Source organism: Protopterus annectens, chromosome 9.part0, assembly GCF_019279795.1.
Source record: "Protopterus annectens isolate FY-2018-M chromosome 9.part0, PAN1.0, whole genome shotgun sequence".
NCBI lineage: Eukaryota > Metazoa > Chordata > Ceratodontiformes > Protopteridae > Protopterus > Protopterus annectens.
Genome location: NC_056743.1, coordinates 592,798,198 through 592,824,768, shown reverse-complemented (window position 1 = coordinate 592,824,768; position 26,571 = coordinate 592,798,198). Strand labels below are relative to the sequence as shown.

General features: G+C 37.7%; 1 protein-coding gene across 4 annotated transcripts in view; it reads left to right on the top strand.

Annotated features, from left to right (window-relative positions):
• The window catches only part of TMEM230 (transmembrane protein 230), a 146,587-nt gene extending 120,710 nt beyond the window's left edge, over positions 1 to 25,877 (top strand). For 3 of the 4 annotated variants that reach the window (XM_044083144.1, XM_044083145.1, XM_044083143.1), the window contains one exon: positions 24,872 to 25,877. In XM_044083144.1, coding sequence (XP_043939079.1) covers positions 24,872 to 25,012 — 141 coding nt within the window. In that variant the 3' untranslated portion in view covers positions 25,013 to 25,877. Of the gene's footprint in view, positions 1 to 23,974; positions 24,057 to 24,871 lie in introns of all 4 variants that reach the window. The other variant, XM_044083146.1, reaches the window with a different exon arrangement.
• The last annotated feature ends 694 nt before the right edge of the window (positions 25,878 to 26,571 follow it).

Here is a 26,571-nt window from a genome sequence, read left to right as displayed (position 1 = left end):
ACTGTAGCTCAGCATGAAGGAAAAGAGGCTACATTTAAAAAATCCAGGCAGTGGAAGAGGTCAAGGTTAAGGGTGTTCATCGGAGTCCTTTCACAGACAGTAGGATCCTAAAAAAAAAAAAAAACAGATGCTAGAGATGTTCTCACCCCTCCCCACCCTTACTTGTAATATAAATGTTATGGTAACCGCATGTTATTTATGAACCTGTTTTATACCCCTACCTCTTAACTAGAATATTAACATTTTCTGACCTACCTAGCCCCTTCTCTCACCTTCATGTGTTTGAATTTCTGAGCACTAATCACACAGTCTGTTATGTATTTGACAAACCCACTAATACACCTCTTCAGATGCTCAATATTCATCATCTGCTAATGCAGAAATATGTTTTATGCTGTAATAGTTGCCTTTATTTCATGTCACTGTAATCTAATTAGCAAACTGTAATTGTTAATGTATATTATTTAATGTCTGATCATGTATTTTACTGATTTGTCTGTTTAAAAATGTTTGCAATATGTTAGAGCTTTTCTGCCTGGTCCTCTGCTGGAAAGGGTTTTCTGACTAAACCAATCAGACAAACCACGTAAACAAAAGCAAAGTAAATAAAGTACACTTGGCAGTGGCGTATGGATGGGACTTCATCCTAGGATCTTTACATAATAAGAATTAAAAAATTGTTGCAGCTGACTGCCTTTTACATTTGACTTTAGTACAGATTTTGCTATTACACATTTAATTGTATTTTGTTTTCTGTCTTGCTTATTTTAATCAGTGTACGGACTTTTTACAACAAAATTTCAAGTTTTAAAGTACATCCTGCCATGGATTATTTGTTTGTCAGTATGTACACTCCTACTTTTGAATGTCAGCAATCCAGTTAGCAGTGGCAGTTGGTATGATCACTGTGGTGGTCTGCAGCTTTTGATGTTTGTTGACACTGCATGTTTCGTGTTATTTCAAATTCAAAACTGTATATTGAGGCCTAGGTTTTTGTGTGGATCAAGGACACTGCTTCTTATAGTCTGAGGGTTTTCCAAGACCAGATCACAGTTTGCAAGATGTGTTAAGATGTGCAAGCTGAACTGCTGCTTTTATTGCATATTCAAAATAGAAAGGATGGACCTGCTGAAAACGCAGCTTTCTGTTTTTGAAGCATCTGCAGTTATGACGTTGGCAAAGATAGTTAATTTTTACTTAGTTTTTTTCATCTTTGGCATTTTTTTATTCATTTGTGGATTTGCTGCCTAACAGCTGAACTTTTCACTTGATGCACATTCACACATACGGATTATCTTGCTTTTGCACAGCATTCTTCATTCATTTTTTAATTGTCCGTTTACTTCAAAATTTGATTTAATTATATTATTTATTTATTGGCATCTGTTTACCAGTAAAGTCCAAATGAGTAGTGCCCCTTTTTAGCAGAGACCCAGGGAGAAAAGCTCCATTATACAAATATCATGGCCATCATTTGCAGTCAGTTTCATTCATGAAGAACAGTTCCATAGAGCAACCCAAGGAAAGGAAGGAGGATAGACGATACAAGGGAGATAACGGAGATTAGATGATAGAGGAAGATATAGTTGTGATAATAGTACATGAAGTTTTGTGCAGCAGAGAATTATGGCACAGTCATGTAGCTACATTACTACCAATTTAACCAGGGGTGGTGCAGGTGCAGAGCCATTTATCCATCAGGTGTTGCTCCAGCTGGAATTTGAAGTCTTTCAGGTTGCAGACTTTTAAGTGGATTGGGATGTTCTGGCCAGTTTAGTTGATTTAGAGAGAGTCAGTGATGTGATCTGTGTTTAGTTGGTTGTGAATTTGACTATTTTAATATAGCATTGTTCTAGTTTGGCTAATAGAAACAGGTTGAGATTAGTTAGGATAGGAGAGGCATGTAATAGGGTGGGGAATAGAAAAGAAGTGACTGTTTTGTCTACCAGTGTCATTAAGGAACATGAGTATAGAGGCAACTTAGCTTTTGGTGTTTTCTTTGTAGCTTGCTGAAGGGTAGACATCAAATTTCTGGTGGTCTGTAATCTCACACAGTAGTTTTGTGTGGGATACTATTTCTGTATTGGTCCTGATGGATGACAGCTTATTAAAAATATTTTTTTCTTTTGGGGAGGATGGTGATTTAAATGATTACTTCAAAAAACATGATTAACAGTTAGCAGTATTCTTTCAGCATTTTTTTGTGATGTAACATATGCTGTTTTGTCTGACCTTTGTTTAAAATTTAGTATTGTTTTCTCAACATTCGAAGCACTGATTTTTGTGATCTGTTGATTTAAAGGTTTCCTACATTTTTGATGCAGTTTGCAGGTAATCCGTTTCTGTTATTTAGTCTCTGATTTAATTTATCATGCATTCAGTGATTATAACACTTGTACAATGCTTAGAAATGAGCACTGCAGTAAATTGGATTTGAATCAAGGGGAGAACTGGTTATGCTGCAAGTTAACATGAAATGGAATGTTTCTTCAAGAATGAAAGAAGACAAATGTCTCCTTTCCAAACGTTCAAGAAAAAGGATAGAAACCATCAACCTGATAGTACGCCATCGGACTTAAGAGAAATTATTGAATCAGCTTACAAAAAATTTTGATTTTTTTTTCTGCTGTAAAACACTGTGTGTCATATACTGAAACAAATCAAGAAAATTATAAAAGATGAACAACACAGGAGAAATGCGAAGCATTATTTCTCAGAAGGGATGGTATTTTATTGGATCAGACTGTTTGAACAAAGCAGTATAGTCCAAAATAATAATGGATGACAAGAGTAGACTGTACACTCATCAGTAGACAGGCAAGGGGCAGACTAGGTGAGCCAGGCCTTCCTTATTTGTCATTAAAAATATGTACTTTCACTTACTGGTTATATGGAGCTAAGAATGTAGACAGATACACCTGAAGAATCCTCATAGAAGACTATATCTGTGCTCAAGGTGGATGTAGCTTTTAATTTTTTTTATTTTTAAATATATTTACACTATGTTGGTTGACCTCTCTCACCTTTTTTGGGTGTTTTTTTTTTTTTGTAAAAGTACATTCTGGCTTCAGCAGTTCCTGTGGTAATTGGCATACACTCCCCTTTATGCAAATATACACATGCATGGAGCACACTGTACATACACATAAATGGGACTTGCTTTCTTATTGCATTAACCCTCTTAAACCAAGCTCCAAGTTGGCCCATATTTAAATATAGAGTTTAATGTAGAGGTTGTAGTTTGATACCACTTGAAATTTTCAGTGAAAAGCAGTTAGACGGGTTACATTAATATGCTGTGCCCAGCTGCAATTTTATCTAGTATGTTTTTGTGATATAGTGAGATAGAGCAAACAGCAGTGGGATGCTCCCTCCTTCTTAAACTTAGAAACCTAGTCTAAACAGTTAGATGAAAGATGGTTAATCTGGCAGCACCATTTTATGCAGTGTTTCAAACCACTAATTGCCCTGTTCAGCAAGCTCCAGAACTGAAGTTGTAACCCTTGCCATTGCAGTGCACATGTATTTAAAAATCATGTGTGAGCAATGCTACCAAGTGTCATCTGCAATAGACAGCTGATTCTGGAGCCTGTTTTGCAGATGCATGTAGCTCTTTCTGATACAAGTTAGCTAGACTTTTTGGTAGGATTATGTTCATATCTTGTGGCGCCTATAAACTTGTTTTCTAGGATCATTTTCATATTCACCCAAAATCGTTTCCCCAGATATTTGGCATTCAACATACTGTGAGATTTGGCTCAAAACTACTGGTACAAAGCCAGAGTTAAGCAGTCTGTAGGTGACTTGTACGATGATTTTGCTACATTTCCTTTATTGGGTTCCAGTATTCCCATTTCACTTTTAAAATGCTCTTCCAGATGTTATAGAGAATACTTTGAAACTTTTTACAGTGAAACAAAATGAAAGTACAGTGCACGCACAGCACTGGACCTTCTGACTACACAGGGCCTTTTTTTTATCTAATTGCTTTTGAATCGTTCCAGTCTTTTACTCTTGTCACTTAAATTCCAGTGCTCGACTTGTTCTAGAGTGGTTAGGTTTTTATAATGTGTTTGTATTTAGCACAGGAAATGCAGACTTTCTCACAGTCTGGGGCATTTGTACTTCATTTGGAGTAATCCGTGTTCTGAATGAGGGGAAGACATCCGCGGTGGTGCAGCATTATTGATAGCATTTTAAAACCTTTGATCAATGACGAGCCTCAGATTTGTAGGGACTCGTGGAGTTTCCTGGAAAATATTAACAAGTTGGAGTACTTTGATAAATACATTTTCCTTGTCATTGATGTAAAGGATTTATATACAGTCATACCGCAGGCTCTGGGAGTTACTTGGACTAGGGAATTTATGTTGTATAAAAAAGTAGATGACACTAATATTTATCGGGTTGAAACATTGTTGGACCTAGTTTTGTCAAATAATTACATGATGTTCAATGGGCAACTCTTCCTCCAGAAGACAGGAGTAGCAATGGGGTCCCCATGTGGAGGGAGTTTTGCAAACAGTGTTATGGCACATTGGGAAAGGACCCTTTTATTTAATAACAGCATGTTCCAGGAGAATGTATTATAGTATACCAGATACCAAGATGATATGTGCCTTATTTGGAAGGGGGAAGTAGAGCATATTGATAGTTTTATTGAGAATATTACAGCTATGACAGATTTCCTGGAATTTACATATAATGTAGGAGTGGAGGATATTACGTACCTCGATGTTAGAATAATAAAAGATAGAATTAAGCGAATATTTAAGACCACAATATACAGGAAGCCTACATACTCAAATTCATTTTTACATTATTCGAGTAGTCATCCTTACCACCAGAAGAGGGCCGTGGTGAAAGGCCAATTAGTAAGGGTGGCAAGGATGGTGTCGGATGACATAGATTATATAAATGAATGTGAAACAATTCAAATTGTTTCTTAGGAGAGGCTATCCTGAAAGTTTAGTTACAAATATTATCCAGGAAGTGGGTGCTAAAAGGAACTCTGGACATTTCAAACCCCTTGTCAAGTGGTAATAGTAACAGTATTGACATAACAGCCAAAATTAATCGTGATGATAGAGGGTCCCCAGGTTAAAAGCGTGAATTTGAATTTTCTTTTTACATATAGTATGGACCATAAGATAATAAGGGATATCTTGCTCAGAAATTGGGCCGTTATTCTAGAGGATCATACTCCGAGTAAAACTTTGGGCCTAAGGCCAGGTTTTACGTATAGAAGAGGTCCAAAATTAAAAAACTTATTGGAGTATAATAGAAGGCAAATACACTCCGCTGGTGTGAAAAAATGTGGAGCATGTTCACAATGTAGATATATCAGAGTAGGAAATACAATATGCATAAAGGACACACTATTCACTATTAATGGCAGGTTTAATTGTGAATCCAAAGGGGTGGTTTATGTTGCCGGGTGTGAATCATGCCCCTCCTACTACATTGGAAAAACAGAGAGGAAGTTGAAGCAAAGAATATATGAGCACCAATATGCTATAAGTAAAGGGGACCTTAACAATGCTCTAGGGAAACACATTATAGAAAACCCGACTCACAAGTTTACCTATGCAGTGGTACACCAGGTGAAATGTGACCCACGGGGGAGGTCCATAGCAACTTATTTTAGAAGAGCAAGAACTTTTGTGGCAAATTTGAACGTCGGCACATATCCCACCCGGCCTAAACGAATGTGCATCCATTAAATGCATTCTAAAAATTAAGGCTCTAGGTAGATAAGCAGTTTACGAACATGGGTGTATTACTACATAAGGGTTCGTGTTGGATTCATGTTCCCCTTTTGTTCCTTTCCTTCTCTCTGTTTTTTTGATCATGGTCTGGTGACCTCACATTTACCTGAAGTTATATATGTAATACTAATGTATTTGAAATTTACGATTGGATATGGCAGCTTTAATCATTAAGGAGTTCAGTGCTTAGAACCGCAGTACACACATATATATATATATATATATATATATATATATATATATATATATATATATATATATTGCAGTTAGTTTAATATTGTTACACTGTAAAATTATGGTTAGTGTATATATTTTTGTTAGGTTTTTAAATTATGGTACTTTTCAGTTGGCTTGGAATGCATGGCCACCCATCCACTATTAGACCGTGTGAGACGTGTAAGCATTTTTTAAGATAATGTTTTTTAATAACAGACATAAGGGTTATTTAACATACTTAGTGTATTTAGTATATATATAAAATTTTAAATGATTTGCCTACATTTAATATATATATTGTTTTTAGCAGATTGGTTTATGGTTATAGGGCTTTTAATGTAGAGAAAAGAAAATGTTTCTTAGTCTTGAATGTTTCTTAGTTATTCAAAATTTTCCTGATTTTTATATTTGAAATTATCTCTAATAGAATAATTGATTAATTGTGGTTTAATCTTCTTATATAAGGCAAGTGTATTGTAATGAATTTTGTCTGATGAAGTTGGGGCACTGATCCCTTCGAAAGCGCTAACAATAAACTTGGATATCAACACTCGCAGCGTGTGTGGGCTTCTACGCTACCTTTGGATTACGCTTGCTTTTTTGTTTTCGTCACTAAAGAATTATGGTTTATTTGCATTACTTTTAAGACTGTTAACTTTAACTGCACAGTAAACTCTCAGTTAACCGGAACTCTAGCAACCCCCCCCACCGCAGAAACATACCTTATCTTTTTAGAGTTTGAGTTTTAAAACGGAAGATAGGAATAAATTCCCTCTCTGCCCAACCTAAGAACAAGTCAAACCAAACAAATTGTATAGGGTACAGCATTAGTCAGGCCTTTTTTTAATAGTAACTCTCAAGTAACCAGAAACTACAGTTATCCATCATCTACCAATCCCCATGGGTGCTGGTTAACCGAGAGTTTACTGTATTGTATTTGTGCCTGCTGTGTTTGACGTTTGATCTGATTCGATCTGCATGTTCTAAGTAACATTAAAAAAAACATCAAAAACTTGGTCTGCTGTATAGAAACAAAAGTTTTCTCTCTAGTACTGCTAAAAGATCACTTTCACATGCCTACCTATTACTAACACTTCTCTATGGGTCTCAAATTCTCACCAATTTACAATCCACACTTATTTCTAAACTTGAGTCCACTTACAACAAGATAACTAAATTTGCTGCCGAGCTTCCTTGCTCCACGCACCACTGCTTAGCACTAAAAAAAATGAACTGGTTAGAATTCTCTCATAACCTCCTTCTCTCCCAATTTCAAATAATAATTCATTATATTCTTTATCAAACCACTTTCTGCCCCAGTATTTCATCTATCATCTCCCTCTACATGCCTATTAGAACCTGTGAAGCTCTGAACAATATCTCCTGACTATGCACAAGCCTAAGACCAGTATAGGAAAAAAAATCTCTTTAGCCGATAACCTGCCGAAAAATGGAATAAACTACCTTTAGACATCCGTTACATTAAATCCAAATCCCTTTTTAGGAAGGCAGTTAAAACCCGCTTTAAGGAAAATAGATTTTGTTTTTGCTATCTTCCTCCTGTTGACTCGTCTCCTTAATGTTATCCTACTCTCTGTTCAGGCTTCTAATTTTTGTAACTGTACCTTTCCCCTTATCTCTGCTTTTACAACAATGCTATTCATCTTTCCTTCCTCTCTCCTTCTATCCTGTACTTTTTTAATTCCTTACTCACTGCATCTACTGTTTTCCTACTCTCAGCCAGGCTAACGTTTTCTGTTTATTTTTTCAAAAGTTAATGTCTATCTTTATTGCTTTGTTATTCATCTCCTCTGTATCTCATCATGCTGAAAGATTTATTCAGATTGCTTTATATTTTACTTACTATTACTTATGTTTATGTACTTTTTTTGGTTCATCTTATGTTAAATTAATTTTATGTAAGGATAAAAAGAAAAACGGAGTAAACACCTTCTAACAAAGCGGCAAATGTAATGACAGGAAAATTTAGCGTATAGAAGGTGAAACAAGGCAGTAACATCCAAAACACAAGTAGTCGGTGCAGATAAGATAACATCCAATTCTCTCCACCAATAAACCACTCACAAAGCGATACGGCTATCGTAAAAAGGCAGCTTTATTGAGTAAGCGCTTTCACCTACATGGCTTCTTCAGATAGCCGTATCGCTTTGTGAGTGGTTTATTGGTGGAGAGAATTGGATGTTATCTTATCTGCACCGACTACTTGTGTTTTGGATGTTACTGCCTTGTTTCACCTTCTATACGCTAAATTTTCCTGTCATTAAATTAATTTTATGTTAAATTAATTGTATGTTTTTTCTGTGGAGCTTTTCTCCCCGGGTTTCCACTGAAAAAGGGCTCTGTCCCAGTTGGACTAACCCGGTCAACAAATGTCAAATAAATGTTTTCTGTCTCCCTCTCTGTCAGAGCTAATGGTTCAGTGGAATGTAAGATGTGAAGACTGAGTCAGAGAAAGAAGGAAGTAATGGTTTTATGAGACCTTATTTCCTGTCAGAGAAAGAGGAAGTAATGGTTTTCTGAGACCTTGTTTCCAGTTTGGACTAGTTTTCAGGTTTTGTAGTCTGAAGTTTGTCTGTGTGGTCTTAAAAACTAACTCTTCACTTTTTTTTTAACCCCCCCCACCCCACACAACCCCTTCCTCCACTGGATCTACCTGATGGCTGCTTGACCGTCAACTAATTTCGTCTGTTGGGGACAAGCATACCACTCAACTTCCTAACACAAGAAATCAGGAGAAATCCTTAAATAATGGGGGGGGCAAAGACCTTAAAAATCGGGGCAGATTGTAAGTATTTCTCTTATAAACTTAGAATATTGTTAGAATAACAGGTTTTATGTTAGATTGCATTTTCTGAAGGATATGAAAGCTGAATCTCAAATGTATGCTATTATTTAGTGACTTCAGTCCTCTGTAGTTTGCCAGAAAAACACATTTTAAGATGAGTAGACCAAAAGTATGAAGCAAAAATCTGAACATTCTGTGGAAATCTGGACAGTTGAGAGGTATGGAGACAAATGTCAAGCATCCCTTGTCAAGGCAAGATTTGTATAACTCATTAGTTCCTGCCTGGACAAAAACAGTCAGCCTGTTTATTCCTGCTGTGGTGGGAATCAGGTGGAAGGGAATGGGCCAGCTTCAGGTCCAGCAGATTGGCCTTTCTCTTTCCCTTTAATATCTAACCCAGTATCATCTCTGTGAGCTCTTCTACTATTGCTGTGTATGTGTGTGTAGAATCATGCTTGTTGCCATACATGACTTGCTGGTGTACTGTTGCAGCACTGTGTGTGTAATCATTAGGCTTGTAATCCCTAGGTGCTTAGTGCTCCTGCTAGGTGTTGCTCAATGGCCTCTCACTCCATCCTCCCAGACTGACCCCTCCAGCAGTCAGTCATCTAAAGCCTTTTTATGTTGTATATTTTATACATTTTTGTGTGTAACAACTGGTGTTGAATTATAAAGTGCCTCCAGTGTTTTAATGAGGTAATACAGTAGGAAAGCTGAAAAATAGGGCAGAGATTTGGAAATGTTATTGATTTTAGAAAGTAAATGTTGAACTGTGATGGCTGGTCTTTCATTTTCAGGCTGAACTTGGGACTTAGATTGGGAAGTAACTTGTCAAGGAGTTGAACCAAGGCACAGGCATTGATAAATTGATTGAAATACTTTGTGAAGTATTCCTAATTATAAAGGAGAACAAAGTCTATGAGCCGCAGTCCACCATCTGACAGTGGAACTTGAGATTATGCTTTCCTTTATGTACATTTAGCTCTTCGCTTGTATAAAAGATAATTGTGTCTGAACATTTGCCGTGAATTTTCCTGATAGTATATTGTTCTTTAAGTTACTGGACATTGCTTATGTTGACATCCAGGAGAAAATAGCTCCATGCATCTATGGAATCTTCTCTAAAGTGCATTTTTGGTGAGAAAAGAGGGGGTCTGGGGTCAGCAGCAAGAGATTCAAGTGAAGTATGGTGTTGATTTCAGCAATATCTATAAAAGTGGTGAAGTGTGTCTTCCCAAGTGGCTTCCACAGGAACAGTTGCCTGGTTGCAATTCCCTGGATTATTTTGGTAAGAGATCTGAGTGTCTGTGTGCGCTTGTCAGAGCAGATTCCTTTGGGTTCAAACATGGTCCTTTCAAAGTGAACTGTTGAAACTAGTATAAAAAACCATGGGAAAGTGTAGTAATATACTGCCTTCAGAAGAATCTGTCCTGGATACCGACATTTTTGTTGCCATATCCTTGAAGTATATTGTAATTGACAGTGCATGCTCATGCACTTTGCGTGAATAAAAATGTCTTATGCAGTTATATTCATGAACTAAAAAGGATAATGAATGTAAACTCCCAAGATTAAACTAAGTTTTCAGGTTTGGGAATAGGAAGAGTTGTATAGTCCTTAAAGAAAGTAACATTCCCAGTGAGAATTGCTCGAACAAAATGCTAGATTGAAGCACAAGTCGTTTACTTTGGTATCACTAAGGTGAGCTGGGGGCTACACTGTTGCACAAACAGTCCCACTCTTAATGCACAGCCACTTACCTTTTTCAACAAAATACACAGTCGACAAACCCGCCCCCTGCTCCACTTTAGTAATACCAACCCTGCTCCAATTCTAACCCTAACTGTAAATCTTACATTAAAACCTTTTCCCTAACACCATCACAACACAAGACAGCTTGGCAACTGACCATGGACACGTACACAGACAGCACTAAATCTATCCCTATACCTGTGCATTACTCTAATCCTAACCTTCAAACACTCACATTAACCCTTCCTGTAATCATAATGTACACACCAACACTTAACCTATCCCTTTACCTAATTCTTACTGTAACCGTAACCTGCACACAGTCACACAAACACTCCTAACTGTAATATATGGTACAACTGTGTGTGTGTGGTCTATATTCGTAGCTTCAATATTTTGAACCTCATATGTTCGACAACATATGAGCGAAACTTGAATCTTCGAATATATAATAAAAACGTTAAAAAAAAAAAAAAACTTGCCTTAACACACTGAGCAGGGAGCAAGCCCCCCTTGCACCCCCCCCCCCCACAACATTGGTGAACTAAACAAAATGGTGCTGAAGTTAGAACAAGTGACTGCAATTTCATTACAAAGAGGAAGTTTACTTTTCAAAGCTAGCTGCATGTATTGGTGCATCACTTGGAAATCTGGCTGATTGAGGAACGCAAGGTGAACTCTTCATTGTGTTATGGATAACGAGGCAAATTCTCACTTCTCCATCATGTAGACATTTAGAAATGATCCAGAGAGTTGCATATAGCACAATAGTGGTAGAAACTTTCCATAGCAGATGTAATTGAAAAGGCAGAGCTTCTTGTGATCATATTTTATAATTTGATTGGGTGACGTAAGTGAATCATGCTGCCCATCAAAATATGCATAACTGATCATTATTAGATAGTTTTGAATCCATTAAACTTGTTTCAGAGAAGACTGGCCTTGTTGATGGACAGTGTAAAGAGGTAATTCCCTCTGAGAAGAATCACAATATCCTGTGGTGAGTACCAAAGAATCAGGAAGCATGTAAAGCTGAAAGCGCTAAAATTGGAAGAATTGTGTTTGGATTAAAAAGGTGGGAGAGAATTGTTATTTCTACTACATTTGTGTTAGTTTAAGCTGCATGTTTTTTGTGCTCTTGACCCTTTAATATGTTGTCCCTCTCTGTCTCTGAAATGCGAGTAGGCAGAATAGCAAAGAATATTTTTGCTGAAAACTGTTTCTTATTTGGATTGCTTTTCATTGTTTTTGCAGTCTAGAGTTTATGGATAAATTCTAAAGTTACGCTCATTGCCTTAAAAGTCCTTTTGCATTGCACACTTCATAGGTAGGTACTAGGCTATTGGCCCTAGGGCCTATATAAGCCTAGCCAAAAAGATACCCTGGCTTTCGCCACCCAAGAAAATGATTTTCATGTGCCCGTGTCACGCAGAGCCACAGAAGTGATCCCAAGGGTGAATTTCCTATTTCTCATTCAGTCATCAAGATTTTTCTTGAAGAGTGCTAATGAGGAGCTTTGTTTGATATAGATAGGTAGTTTGTTCCAGAGTATGGGAAGTCTCTGGGACAGGAATCTATCCATCTAGCATGTTCTGTTTATTGTCGTGACAAGGTTTAGGTCCCTAGAGCATGTAGCGCAGAGGGATTGGGAGTTCTATAAGTGGAGCATGTCCAACAGCTCTGGGTTTGACATAGCTTTGTATGTTAGACAGAGATCGCCTCGGAATAGGCAATATGCAACGGTGTAAAGCTGGAGTTTTTTTGAGATGGTCTGCCTAAGGCACCTGTTTGAGGCTGATAATCCTCTTTGTGAGGTATTTCTGTGGCCTTTCCAGTTGTTGTTGATGTCTTGTGAGGTACATACCAAAAGGGGTATTGTACTCTGTAATGGATCTAATGAGTAACAAGTAGAGGGGAACAATGACCTTTTTTTTTCCTGGATGAGAAACCTTTTGTGATGAGGTGTGCCACGTAGAAGGATTTCCTGACTACTGTGACGATGTGATTATCAAAGGAGAGACTACTGTCCACCTGTGTCCCAAGATCTCTTATCATACTTTCAGTGTTAAGTAGACTACCGCCTATGTGGTAGTTCATGGGTACAGAGTTTTTACCAAAGGGGATGACAGTGCACTTTTTGGCATTGAGCTTGAGGCCATGGCTTTGACACCAGGCATCTGTCTTAGTAAGGCCCTTTTGTAGGATGTCCACACCGTTAGGAGTTTCGATTATGGCTCCTAGTTTGCAGTCATCTGCGAATTTCGTTAGCCAAAGACCTTCTATGTTAGCCTGTACTTCAGAGAAGTAGATACCAAACAGGAGAGGACCCAGGACTGAACCCTGTGGTACTCCAGTTGTCACTGGTCTGAAGTCGGAATTGGAGTCTGCTACTTTCACAGTGTGGGTTCTGGCAGTGAGCCAGTTGGCAACCCATCTTGTGTCATAGGGATTTATACCTAGTTTAGTGAGTTTATCTATGATTCCAGAGTGGAGGATGGTGTCAGAAGCCTTGGCGAGATCTAGATAGGCTGTGTGAACCACCTTACCCTCGTCTATGGCTTTGGTGACTGCTACAAAGAAGTCTATCAGGTTTAGGAGACATGATCTGCCTTTTACAAACCCGAACTGGGTGGGGTTCAGAGTTTGGAGATTACCAGCATCTTTGTTTATAAGTTCCATGATGATACGTTCCATGGCCTTGCAGACCAGGCTAATGGGGCATTAGTTCCCGGGTTTTGTGATGGCTCCCCCTTTGTGGAGTGGAATAACCATCACTGTATGCCATTCAGTGGGCACAAAGCCTGAGGTGAGGCTATGACTGAACATACTTACTTCCTACTGTGTGTTTGTGTATATAATAAATGACAGTAGTCATTTCAAAGTTTTACTATTAGTTGCATTTACATTTGTGCATACAAGGGTGACTTTTTCTGGGTAGATGTTACTGATGTACTTGAGACCAGCATCTGAAGACTTCTGTAAAATAATTGTAAAAAAATAAGTTTAGTTTTAAAAACTAACAACACTTCTTTTACATAAAGGTATCAATCTATCAGTATGACACTAACTATTAAGGCTATAAACTGCTAACCAGCTTAATGTTGTAGTCCAAGGTTTGATTCCCCTTAACCTTCATTTGCCTAGTGCATGTCTGTGAGCAATTTAGTTAACCCGACAGCCTCTAGGGTTACCCTGACTTGTTTGAATAAAATAAAATCGGTCACACTTGTCATATCTTTCCACAGGAATTGTTCTAGGTATTCAATACAGTTAGAAAACCAATTTTCACAATACATGCAGTATCCCTGACCCACATATAATGGGCTGATACCCTATCCAGAATATGTTTTATTGCCTTCTGCCCACTAACTACACTGTGACTCTGAACTGGATTAATTGGGTAAACGGAGAATGAATTAGTGCAGTGTCTGACTCACAACTGTTCCAGTAACCAAGACCCCCAAGACCCAGAGTTCCAAAACTGTTCAGGTGGCAAAAATTAGTGGGTTTCCTGCAATCTGTCCTCATGGCAAATAGCTGGCATTTAAAGTAGCAACAGCTGCTTGCCAACAGAATACATGGCAGTTATGACATGATCTGCAGAAGCAAGTGAAATTTGGCCAGGTAGATGCGATAGTACCAGTAGTTCATGTGTGCCTGCTGACATTGAACACCCCCCCCTACTGACCCTGACCCTGACTGTATAATAGAGACATGGTAGTGCTCTCTGTTTTGTGTGTGCATGACAACAGTGCACACATGCACACACAGGCGTGCATGCTTGTGCTACATACCATGCAGGAATAGCGCCACAGGTATTCCCAGAACAGAGTGCAGGTTGCCGTAAAGTGTTCATTGCTCTGTGCAGTACTTTGACTAGCTTAATGTTTCAGCAAATGTACTGCACTGCCACTGTTACCCAATTGACTATCTCTAAACATTGCTTACTGAATTTGCATCCCAGTACTCGGCAAGAAGTCTTATCGCATGCTGTGATTCCTAGTAAGTGCTAAATTCCTTGTTTTAGACACATTTGGCACTAGCACCTTAATACACCAAAATGTATTTACAGCTAAAGAAAATTCCTTTCTCATCTGGATTATTGTCTTTTGCCTCACAGCAAGAGGTTCTCCGGTTCGATCCTCGGCTGGGGTGCCTTCTGTGCGGAGTCTGCATGTCCTCCCTGTGGTCACGTGGGTTTCCTCCGGGTGCTCCGGTTTCCTCCCACATCCCAAAGACATGCTGCAGGTGGATTGGACACTCTAAATTGGCCCTAGGTGTGCGTGTGAGTGTGCCTTCTGTGGAAGGTTGGGCGCCGGGCTGGCAACTCGACACCGTAAAACTCCACTGCCATTCAATGTGCGGACAAGGTGATCTGCTGTGGCGACCCCTAACCGGGAAAAAGCCGAAAGGAGAAGAAGATCTGGATTATTGTCTTTGTGGATATCTTGGTTTCAACAGAACATTCTGTCCCTCTTCAGGACTGTCCTAGCAGTTTCGCAAAACAAATTAAGGAGATTTCTTGGATTCGTACCTGCTCTACCTAGTTTCATCCTTCCTCAGCTTTCTTTTTTTGTGGTCCCATGGTCTCTCTGACTCAGTGATGAGGATGAAAACATTTGTCTGTCTAATGTACTAAGCTGAAGAATAACCTGAGGAGACCCTTCTAAAGGTCATTGTACTGTACTTCCTTGCTTAGTTGTACCAGCTAAGTAATCTGTCCCTTACGCCATACATATTCTCTCCAAGTTCCTTAACCAGCCTCTTGTTAAGTTTTACTTTCTCAGAAAAGTTAAGTTCAGCAGTGAAACTGTAAAGTAATGTCAACAAAACCTTGGGGAAGACTTGCAGCCTTTAGGTGATCAGGTGGTTTCAGTCATGTAGGAGAGAAACCATGCAAGCAAAATGGTCTGTCATGCACCTTTTGTCAGGCCTACTCTGTAGATCTCCCGTGTGCTTCATATTCCCTGCTGTTCCAAATTCTTCAGAGTCTTGCAAAAAACATTGCTGATGTTTCAGTGAACTGTACAATTTTAAGAAATATATCATATTTTCAGTAATGTGTGTTGCTACATGGTAGTTTTTATTTCTGCTGTGTGTTCTAACTTTTCAAGCCGGTTCATCCAGGAAGAAATGGCAAGATTCCAGGGCAAAAGGTTTCAAGTTTCAACATAAATTCTGCAGAAAAAATGTGCATGTGCTAACATGACAAAAAGTGCTTTGAGTGCGATGTCAAAGAATGTGACTGTATCCAAAATTAATGCATCTCTGCTCCACAGATAACAGCAGGTTTTAGGCTTGGTAGCTAGTGTCGCATATATAGGATTCCTGATTGCTGACTGTGTAGATAGTAAAGGTGTAGGTTGAGCTCATAGACTACTCCAGACTGGGTAAATAAAAATACATAAGAATCAGACAGCTGTTTTAAAATTTCATGGGCATGCTATCTGAAATACTGACCTATCCATGTATATGTTTGTGTTTGCATAACGTGTGTACGTGTATATTTTTAAGCTGAGAGAGATTTGTGTGCACACACAAGTATGCATGTATTCACATATGTGTATGACTTTTTGCTCCTGCTGTTGGCTTGTAACTGGCTAGCTTCTTTGCACTGAGATACAATGCATTTCTCGTTGAATTTCACATTTAGTTGGGGGGGTGTTGAGGGTTTGGTGCCGTCCCCTTTCCCCATAACCACTACTAAGGCACCAGGGAGGGAGTGTGACATTTTCTCTATAGCAGAAATTACTTTTTTCTCCTGTCCTTGCTGTAAATGTGACAGAGAAAAATAGCAGATAAAAGCAGACATATCCTGTACCCCTGTAACCCTAGACTTTATTTTTATTTTTCCCGGTTGCACACTGAGATAAGTATAACTCGCCCCCTTTTCTCAGGAGAGGAAAGCTGTCAGTGATATACTCAGCTCTTTGTCATTCTGTTGTAGCTGGTATTCCAGAAGCATTCACAAATGTTGGCAAACTACTAGCATGCTGGTTACAGTTGTAAGATGGTATTGCATGACATTCAAGAATTGGTTAAATATCTTTAATGTGGGTCTTATTACCAGGTTCCATTTATCAGGTCCATCCCATGAGTGCATAAATTGTATGTGTAGCAGTTCTCAGAGTGGTTTGTAATGCCTTTCTGTGAAGGCAGTTTTGGTGACATTTCACAGCAGAGAAACATTCTCATGTAGAACTCCTCCCTGTACATTCTGCTGTGTGCACTTTCTTTTCTCACTGAAACTGGTCGGGCAGGATTTTAACAGTAATCGAGAGGCTGATAATGCATTTCTTGTATGAAATAAGCATCTTAAATTTACACCGCCTTTTATAAAATGAAGTTCAAGTTTCTACACACACACACACACATATATATATATATATATATATATATATATATATATAGTAAGTTGTCTAGATGTAGAAAACACATTGGAGAGAATATAATACACGAGTACCATACAGCAAAGAACTGTGAAGATCATTGTTTCCTTAGAACATTCATGTACTGTAAGTTGCCAGCACTCGGACAGCTTACAAATGATTTCTTACAGCTGCAGCCTCCATATGTAGATGAAATCAGAGTATTCATGTGTTTTGTAGTGGACCATTTCATCAAAGCTCTTTCATCTAAAACTGAAAGAAATCGCATCTTCCCAAGTGGTTTATAACTCGTCCAATATTTAGTAAGCTTTTTGATTGTAATAGTTAGGGAATGCAGGAACACAGCCTTCTGTATAGGAAGCATGCAGGCAAAATCTTATGATGGGATGCTTGTTCATTCTTTCACTTGCAATAAAAAATGACTTTGGTGACTCTGCATTTGACAAAGTGTATCATATGCATCAGGATGTTTATAATGTCAAATATCTGGACGTTTTTCTTCATGTCACCCACAACTGGCTGCATCAGTTTTTCAGTGTGGCATTTTTTTTTTTAGAAGTTCCAGTTCTGTGTAGAAATGCTTTGGATGCTTTTTTTTTTTTTTTTTTTTTTTTTGCAAACCCCACTCACCTTAGTTTTTGTCAAGTTTCTTTCTCATGCATAATACATACACACACCTGTTTAACTTATCTGGTTTAAAATTTACACCAGAACATTGCTGTGTTCCACTTCCAGGAGAGACTAACCATAAAGCTCAGAGAACCTTGGTTACTATCTGCTGGGGTGGATAAGGGAGTATCTGACGGTACATCATAGTGTTGAAACTGCCATGTTCCTCCTTTGCAGTTGAATTCCCCAGTGTGTGTATGTACATTGGAGCAGGAACCCACACATTTCATTGTGGGCAGCTGTTAGTAATCCCCAGCACTCAAGTAAGAGAAGACAGATGGTGTTTTTCTGAAGGCCCCACAATAGTCTCCACTTAAGCACCTCTTCCATTAATTAAGCACTGTCAAATTACAGTACGATGGGACTACCTCAGTTGCATCAGGTATGTGAAATGCTGTTACTAGAGAGACAACTGACTTGTTTTCCAGGAATGGCAAATGGATGGACTGGTTAAAAAAGGAACTTAAAATTCAAAATTTGTAGAGTAATAAAAATTGAGAAAGTAGTAGAAAGGCAGTTGCTTGAATGTTCTTGTTTTAATTTTTATTTTATTTATTTCTTTGAGGATATGTTGTATTAACATTGAGAGGACTGTAGATATAATTTTGCTTTCTGTTTTCCCCTTTGACCTACAGACATCTTAGGGTTAGTTTTAGTTAATCATTTATAGGACCGAATCCTACCCACACCCTTTCAAAAGAGGAATATATAGTTTTAATCTTGTTTCAGTAAGCTGCAGCTTGAGTTTAGAGTAATAAGTCATCTGACATTGAAGAACTAAATAAGTGACTGAAGCTACTAGCTCTCTGATGGAACCTTTTTGTGATTTAGGAGGGTTGGTGAGACAACCTTGGAGAATCTGAGATGCACGGATCTGCCACTGAGCTGTGAAGAAAAAGGTTTCATATACATGTAGTGTGTGTTCACATAAAGTGTGTAGAATGTTTTGTAATGTGGAATGATACAAAGCTGTGTAAATGTACTGAATTATACAGATTAATGTCTTCTGTGTGTCGACATGCATGAATGGGCCTTCCTTCGTTAAAGGTTGTGTGTTAGGCCCGGCAAGCCAGCAAGTAAAAATCTACTGCCAATCATTAGCGGACCGGAGTTCTGCTGTGGCGACCCCTAACCGGGAAAAGCCGAAAGACACAAACAAACAATGTGTTTTTACTTGACCTCTATTGCTTCAATTAGAAGTGATTGTGTTTGGAAAGATGTTCATCAGTTTAATCTTGCACTGAAATCTTTATTGTGTGAGATAGTACTCAGACTGAGGTGGTGTTATGTTTAAAACCCACTGAACTGTTGCAACCTGGACAAGTTTCCATTGTTAGACGGATTACTGGAAAGAGAAAGGCTAGGATTGTTGGTTAAAGGATTGTTGGGGTGGCAGTGAAATCTTTAGTTAAGAGAAATTATTTTCAGACCCATCATACTATCACTCTTGCAGTGTTATCTTAGAAGTTCATAGCCTTATCTCCCCTTTGTGTTACGCCACTTTGAATTGAGTGGCAGAGTTTTTAGTTGAAGAATGATTATGCCATGTTGGGGAAGTGTGCTGTGACTTTATTTACACTGCTAAAAAGTACAGTATAAAACTGGCCTTGGCCATTTTGCTGTCAGTTCAGAAAGTAAGGATGAAGTGACTGCAGTATGTATAACCCTCTTGTAGTTCTTGGAGCACCTTAATTATAATTTGAATTCAGGAAAAAGATTAACTATTAACAAGGAAAAAAAGAGAGATTCCACAAGAAGGGTATCCAAGTGGCAAGCTCTTATGGTCATTCAACCCTGTCTCATTTTCCACAAAAACAGGGTTTCTTCGAGAATTAATCCTTCTTTAATGCCTAAAGTGGTTTCCAAGTGTACTTTAAGCTAGACTGTCTTATTTCCTCATTTTCTTTCCTAACCGTAAAAATGAGAGTAAAAGGATACTGCGTACATTGGATGCCCATAGACAACTCTGGTACTATCCTGAGAGAACTAAACCTTTCAGATCTTCGGATCTGTTGTTCATTTCTTGTGGAGTTAAGAAGAGGGAACAGCCTGTGTTAATACAGACCATTTCCAAATGGTTGTCTAAGACTATTACCTTTTGCTATACTCGTAGTGACAACTCTATTCCAGGCAGGGTCAAGGCCCACTGGACAAGGATCTTGACTTCTGCTGCTGCTTTTTGGAAATGGCTGGATTCTAGAAGTATTGAACAAGCTGCCACTTGGTCCTCTGTGTACATACTTTTGCAAAGCACTATAAGCTTGTTTCCTTCTCTAGGTCTAGATCATGGTTTGATAGGACCATTCTCTCCTTTTTTTTTTCCTAATGGGAGATTCAGTCTTAACACTCAAGGGTGCTTAACAAAAGCTTGTGAAGAATACCCAAGGATTGTTAAGATCAGTCCTGTGAATTAATAGTGGGCAGTGTCAACAAGCAAAGTATAGTAGCAGTAGGTAAAATAGCTTTTAAAATTTCTTAGAACTTCACTTTGCCATACTTATATGCAGAAAGTCTCACAGAATGAAGTGTCTAACTGCTTTTAAAGCCATTAGCTCTACAGAGGGGTACTTGATTTCTTTCTTCTGTCTGACAGTGCTAAGTGCCTTACCAGCTTTTGGAGGCTTTGAAGGCCTGTAAAACACTTTGTGTTCCTACACTTTTTTTCTTTAACTGATAGTACATGGAGCAGATAAAGCTCTAGGCATTAAGAAATTATGATTGGGTATCCGCTCATTGGCCTGAATGCCAAGTCTCACATCTTGAGTTTTACCCTCAAGGTGTATTTATTGGAATCCATGTTTCAAACACACAAGCTGGTTATAATCAAAGAGCTGATCATAACCCTCTATGTTCACTGATGGGAACAGAACCGAGGACCAGGTTTCACGATCTCCACCTGAATTTGTTGTTCTGTGAAATTGTGGAATCTTCTTTTCAAGACCCACAAAAGCAAAACATTATAAAAAGAGTAATTTTTGAAACTTTTTAATAAATGTGTAATATTTACCTTTTTAAATTAGAGTATTAAAACAGTTTATTGCCTTGACGCTAAGCTGCCACTCACAGATTCCCAAGTAATAACCATTTAGTACCGTAAAATGTCTATTTCTTCATTTTTTTTATTTTCACACAGAGTAATGTAACTCTCGTTTTTTTTATATGTCCAGCTTACCTTTACTTTGTTTTAAAGCCCTAGTGATTTTTCTTTAAGTTGGGCTGTGCATTTATGTTCAGCTGTGCACATTTCTTTTCATTATCATCGCATATCAACACATACAGTTTGGTCCATTTTCACATGTTTCGTAGCTAGACAGATGGGTAAGTCAGTAGAACTTTTAGAGCTGCACCGTAGACTCAAAGGTCCATAGGTAGTCAGTCTGTAGACCATTACAAGCCTAGCCAATAACCCTTATTCAAAAGCTGCCACCAGCCTCAAAAAGGTAGACTAGGGGAAAATTTGAGTCCACCTGTCTTAATTATCTTGGATTACCTTGAAAGTGGCAAGTGTGTTACTCTGACATGTAGCAGAACCTTGTTCCAGAGGTGGGAGATGCATTGGAATATGAAGCTATCACTTCCACGTGCCTTTTTAATTTATTGATGAAGGTTTAGTTCCTTTAATCTGGTATTTGAGGAACCAGTTTTCTGTAAATGAAAAGAGAACTGAATCTTTTTATGTCTTGAAAGTCTAAACACATATCCTCATGGAGGTGTCTATAACAAACTGAGTAGAGAGAGAGGGCTGGCACTTTGTCCTGATAACTAAGTTTTTTTGCGGGCACTGATCTTTTTTAGTTAGGAACCTCTGAAGCTTCTCAAGTTGTGATATGTTTAGACAAGTATATAGGTATGTTGAGATGGAAGTAAAGGAGAATTGAGACATCTTTGGATCTATACGAGATGCCTTTGGAAATTAGATGAACTACATAGAAGGCTTTCCTAAGTGCTGCAGAGACACAATGGTCAGAAGGTAAGGAATTATCAACAGAAGTGCCTACATCTTTTACATTAGTATCTAGTTGGAGGGATGCATCACCTATATGGTGTGGGAAGATGTTTTGTTTACAAAATTAACTATACTATATTTTTTTCATAATTAATTTGAGATCATAGTCCTTCACCAGTCATTAACATGGTCTAACCCATGTAGCAGCAGTTGAGAGTCAGTGGAAGATCAGGTAACAACTCCCAGTTCAGTAATCTTCACACATAGTTGACCATAGGCCAGGGGTTTTGGCCTGAGCATCTGAGAAATAGATGCCAGACAGAAGAGAGTCCAGCTCTGAGCCCTGTACATGATTGGTAACTTTTTTTCTGAGAATGCAAATACCATATTGTAATAATTTACACTGTAACATATTTTGCAGTCCCCATGCGTGGTGCACTTGGTACTTTGGCACTTAGTTACAAAAAGGCTGCATTAACCATCTGTTTATACAATAGTAAAGCAGCCTCATGTTATTCAGTCAGTGCTCACATTCAGTTATCAATAACATATTATTAAGTGTACATATCCAAATGTCACTATTGGCTCTTCTTTCCAATCATCATTCCATGGTTGATTTAACATTGCTCATTAACCAAAAACATTTAAATACACAAACTGTTTACAACCTTATTTGATATCAAGAATTAAATAGTAATCATATTATCTTAGTTTCTACTATTTCACAAGTTTTAACAACTGGACCGGTGAATCTAACCTTGTATTGGAATCTGCTTTATGAAATAGATATAGATCTTGGGCGCTTTATTTTTTGTCAGAATTCTCCTCATACTCAATTGTAGCATGCCAGACAGCCCATTTTTTTTTTCTTTTACTGTGGAGTTCTGCTTCTTATCTGTCTCATAGTTCTCAATTCCATATTTTTAACAAATATATGTAATCATCTTTATCACTTCTTTTATTAATGGTTTGTCTTTGGTTTTCCATTTTGTAGTTGAAGCTTTCTTAGCCAGTGTCAACAATGAAGACAGCAACGCTTTCATCTCTTTAGTACATATCATTTTATACCAACTCAAAAACATTGCTATGCTGAGATTAAATTCTCTTCCAAGTGTAAGATTTGGCATATTATTCAAATCATTTTTGTACTGAAGCAGCTCTGTACTTTCCCAAAATATGTGGCCCAAGATCCTCCAATCTCAGACATATGTCTCTTGTGTATGGGAACATTCTTTATAAAGTCTTCCAGAAGTATACATATATTTGTGCAAACAATTCCTTGCAAACATTTAAAATTTTCTCAGTTTGGTTGCATAGCTAAGATTAAGACGTGTTCTCTTCACTGATCATCTGTAATATCTTTGATGTCCTTCAAGGATGCATCTGCAGTCATAACATATGGGCTGTCCTGCCTCAGGCAGCCCTTCGGTCGGCCGGATTCCAAAGTCTGGGTCTGGCCTCGGCTGATGTCGCACTTTCCCCGACGTCAGAGCGTCTGGGGTATAAAAGCATCAGCCGACGCCATTTTCCTCAGTCTTTCTTGCCGTGCGGTGCCCGAAGCAGAAGCTGTTCGCAAGTGCCGGTCGGTCAGATCCAGTGAATTCAGCTACCGAAGACTATGAAAAATAGCTAAGATTAAGACATGTTCTCTTCACTGATCATCTGTAATATCTTTGTTGTCTCAGTGACATGCTGTAGGTGGAGACACCTTTTAAATTGCCGTAGATGTACATGTTTTGTGTGTGTGTTTCTATGTCTATTTCTATGTCTATGTCTTTTCTGTATGTGTCTGTGTATTCTCTTGCCATATGCAGTTTCTCCACCTTATGGCGATTGTATGCCAGGATAAGTTTTGGCTTCCTATAACCCTGACTTGAATAAAGTAGGCATCAGAGAATTAATAAATGCAAATAATCAGTGGTGGAGTGTTAATGAATTTGAACTACTCAGCCGAAGTTACTGTTGTACAGCTCAAATGAGTGAAACAGATTTGCATCAATTTGTCTAGCATAAGTAACAGTATATCACTTGTCTTATCTTGCATCTTCATTTTATACTTAAAATTTTATTTCCATTTATTGTCTAGATATTGAAGATGCAGTTCATTTAATTAAAAAAGGCAACTAATACTTTTTTGACATTTTATTTTCTCTTGTTTATTCAATTTCTATACATGGCATACCTACAAAATGATGTCATGAAAGGCTTCAGGCATTGATTTATATATATAGCATTAAAGCATTTTGTATAGTCAGAAACAAGTTTTCTTACATTAAATCGTTACATGTATTACCTTTGAAAGTAAGCTAGTCTGTGTGCATGTTCTAGTTGATGAGTACTTTTTTCAAGTAGCAAGGGTCTCATTGTATTGTAGTTATTATTGAAACATACTGGCCTTTGCATTATTTTAGTTAGTTTGTTGTTCTAGGTCGAACCTTTCATAATGTCACAAAAGCTAATGACGGCTTCAAGAAAAACAGCAGGAGTTATCCTTGTCAGTAAAATAAAAGGTAAAAATAACGTGTTTTTTCAATGTAAATTGCAACATTTAATTGCATACATAGTAAGGGGCTTATTTTAAAATCTATCAGGTTTCTACTTTTCTCCAAAAGGTTTGTAGTGTGGTTTACATTTCAGGAACCCACTTTGTATTATGTTTGCTTGTTTTATTTGTTTATTTTGACATATTTTATATAGTTTTCTTTTAATACAGAAACATGATTAGACTAAACTGAACCTACATTGCCAATATTGTTGTATTTTTTCTTTACCATTAAATAGTAGACGGTGAGCATTCCTGAGGACCATTCCTGGTATTCCACCAAGAAACAGAGGCACATAGTTACAGAACAGTGCATGTAATTATGATGAAAATAAAACCGATATTTCTCCGATTGATACCATACAGTGCAAATGTTTATTTCCGAATGATTTTTGATGTCTTCATGATTTTTAAAGAGCATTATCTGTTCCTCTTTGTAGCTCTGCATATTTTCTTGATGTGTATAATAAGACATGGCCTTCTCTACTTCAAACTAAATGCAGTGTGTTGATAATAAAATACAGCATTTAATTTTGTAGATCTTTATCCTTTGTACAAACATAGTCACAAGATTCTCCAGGTATCACAGATCTGTTCTTGTTTGTTTCTTTGTTCTTAAGCATATGAACATACTTTAATGCTCACAATGCCCACAGCTTGCAAAAGCTTTTGAAGCAATACGAGAAACTTGGTAGTTTTATTTATAAATTGATCTTCCTTTTATAGCAACATTCTCAGTGTAGTTATTCATAAATAGAATATATATTTTTTCTTCTCTTTCAGCAAAATGACAAAGCTTGGCCTCTTCTGATCATTGGAATCTTGGTGTTTTTACCTGGATTTTATCACCTGCGCATCGCATACTATGCTGCAAAAGGTTACCGTGGATACTCCTTTGATGACATTCCAGACTTTGATGACTAAAGGGAAAATGATTGCTTCATTTCTTTTTTTCATTTTACCCCATGTGTTACAGAAAGCTAGAACATGATATATGTTAAGCTCAGAGATTTATGCAGGAAAATTAAACTTTGGTTTGCAAGACCTCCAGGGGATAGTGACAAGATAGTACATCTGAACTTAATGTTTGCAGTTTTAAAGTAACCTTTTCCTCATACAGAAGGTAAAGACTGGTAAGCATGCATTTCACTCTGTAAAGGAGACATGTTAGCAATAAAATTATTGAAGATGATAGATGTTGCTGAATTAAAATAATGCATTTATTTGTGAGAGATAAAATGGTAATATATAGGCCCCCCTTAAAATATGAAAGATCAAAGAAAGCAGTGGATTGGACTTGAACCATAGCTTAAGTAAGATCCATAATTCTGATGATACATACTTGTAGATGGCAGTCTGCCTCATAGTGTACACAGAAGATGATCTTTGCATACTTAAATGCAACTGGACTGAAACATTTGCCACCTGCAGGAGAAAACTGTTTCCATGTGGCATGGCTTATTAAGCACAAATGTTGTACAGGAAATCAACGTCAATTGATTCAGCTACCTGCTAAAAGAGGTGGTAATAGAAAAGTCACTTTGCTCCATCTGATGAACTGACTATAAGGTTCTTTTGGTCTAAAGCACTTAGTAGTCCTAATTAATATAAACAGTAAATATGCAAGTATGAGCTATGTTGTTCTGCAGTAAAAACGAAGGTGGTATAGTAATATGCATTTGTGTTCTGAATGTAAAGTAGGACAGCACAGATGAATATAATACAGCAGTTTATCACATTTCTGTCCTTGTTAAGAGTTCTGCAAAAGAACATTAAATTTGGAGTTTTATATTTTTGTGTGTGTTTTTTTTTTTTTTCTTGCAGTGCTGGACACGTGCGTACACACACACACACACACACACACACACACACACACACACACACACACACACACACACACACACACACACACACTCTCTGTCACATTCAGTATTCTTCTCTCCTCGGTCTTACCTGTTTTTAAGTCATCCTTTAGCACGTACTCTGATATCATTATCCATAATAAGAAACAGGTTTTACTTCCATAGCAGTAGTAGAGAAACAAACGGCCTACTAGAACATCAGCATTTATGGTATTGCCTGTCACTAGCTAAGCTGTTAAAATCTGACTAATGCTACTTGTCAAAGAATGAAACCATTTTAAAAGCAGAATTGATGTGCTCAAATTCACTTATTAGCATTTTATACTTAAGCAACACATTTTGGCTGGTAGTGGGCAATTCATTTATTACTGATAATGGGGAGGGTGTTATTTGTTCACAAACTGCAACCACATTGATCAAACTAGAGTCCTTCCCCCACTGAGAGTTAAAATATGAGTTACCCATTAACCTGTCATGATATATTGCTATTGTATAACGGCATTATTTTAAAAAAATCGGACTATTTTAAAGTAATACCACTGTATAATGAAAATTTTATTTATATTCCGTTTCTTTGTGCTCATTCAAATAAGCAGGATGACTTATGTTTCATAACTGTTA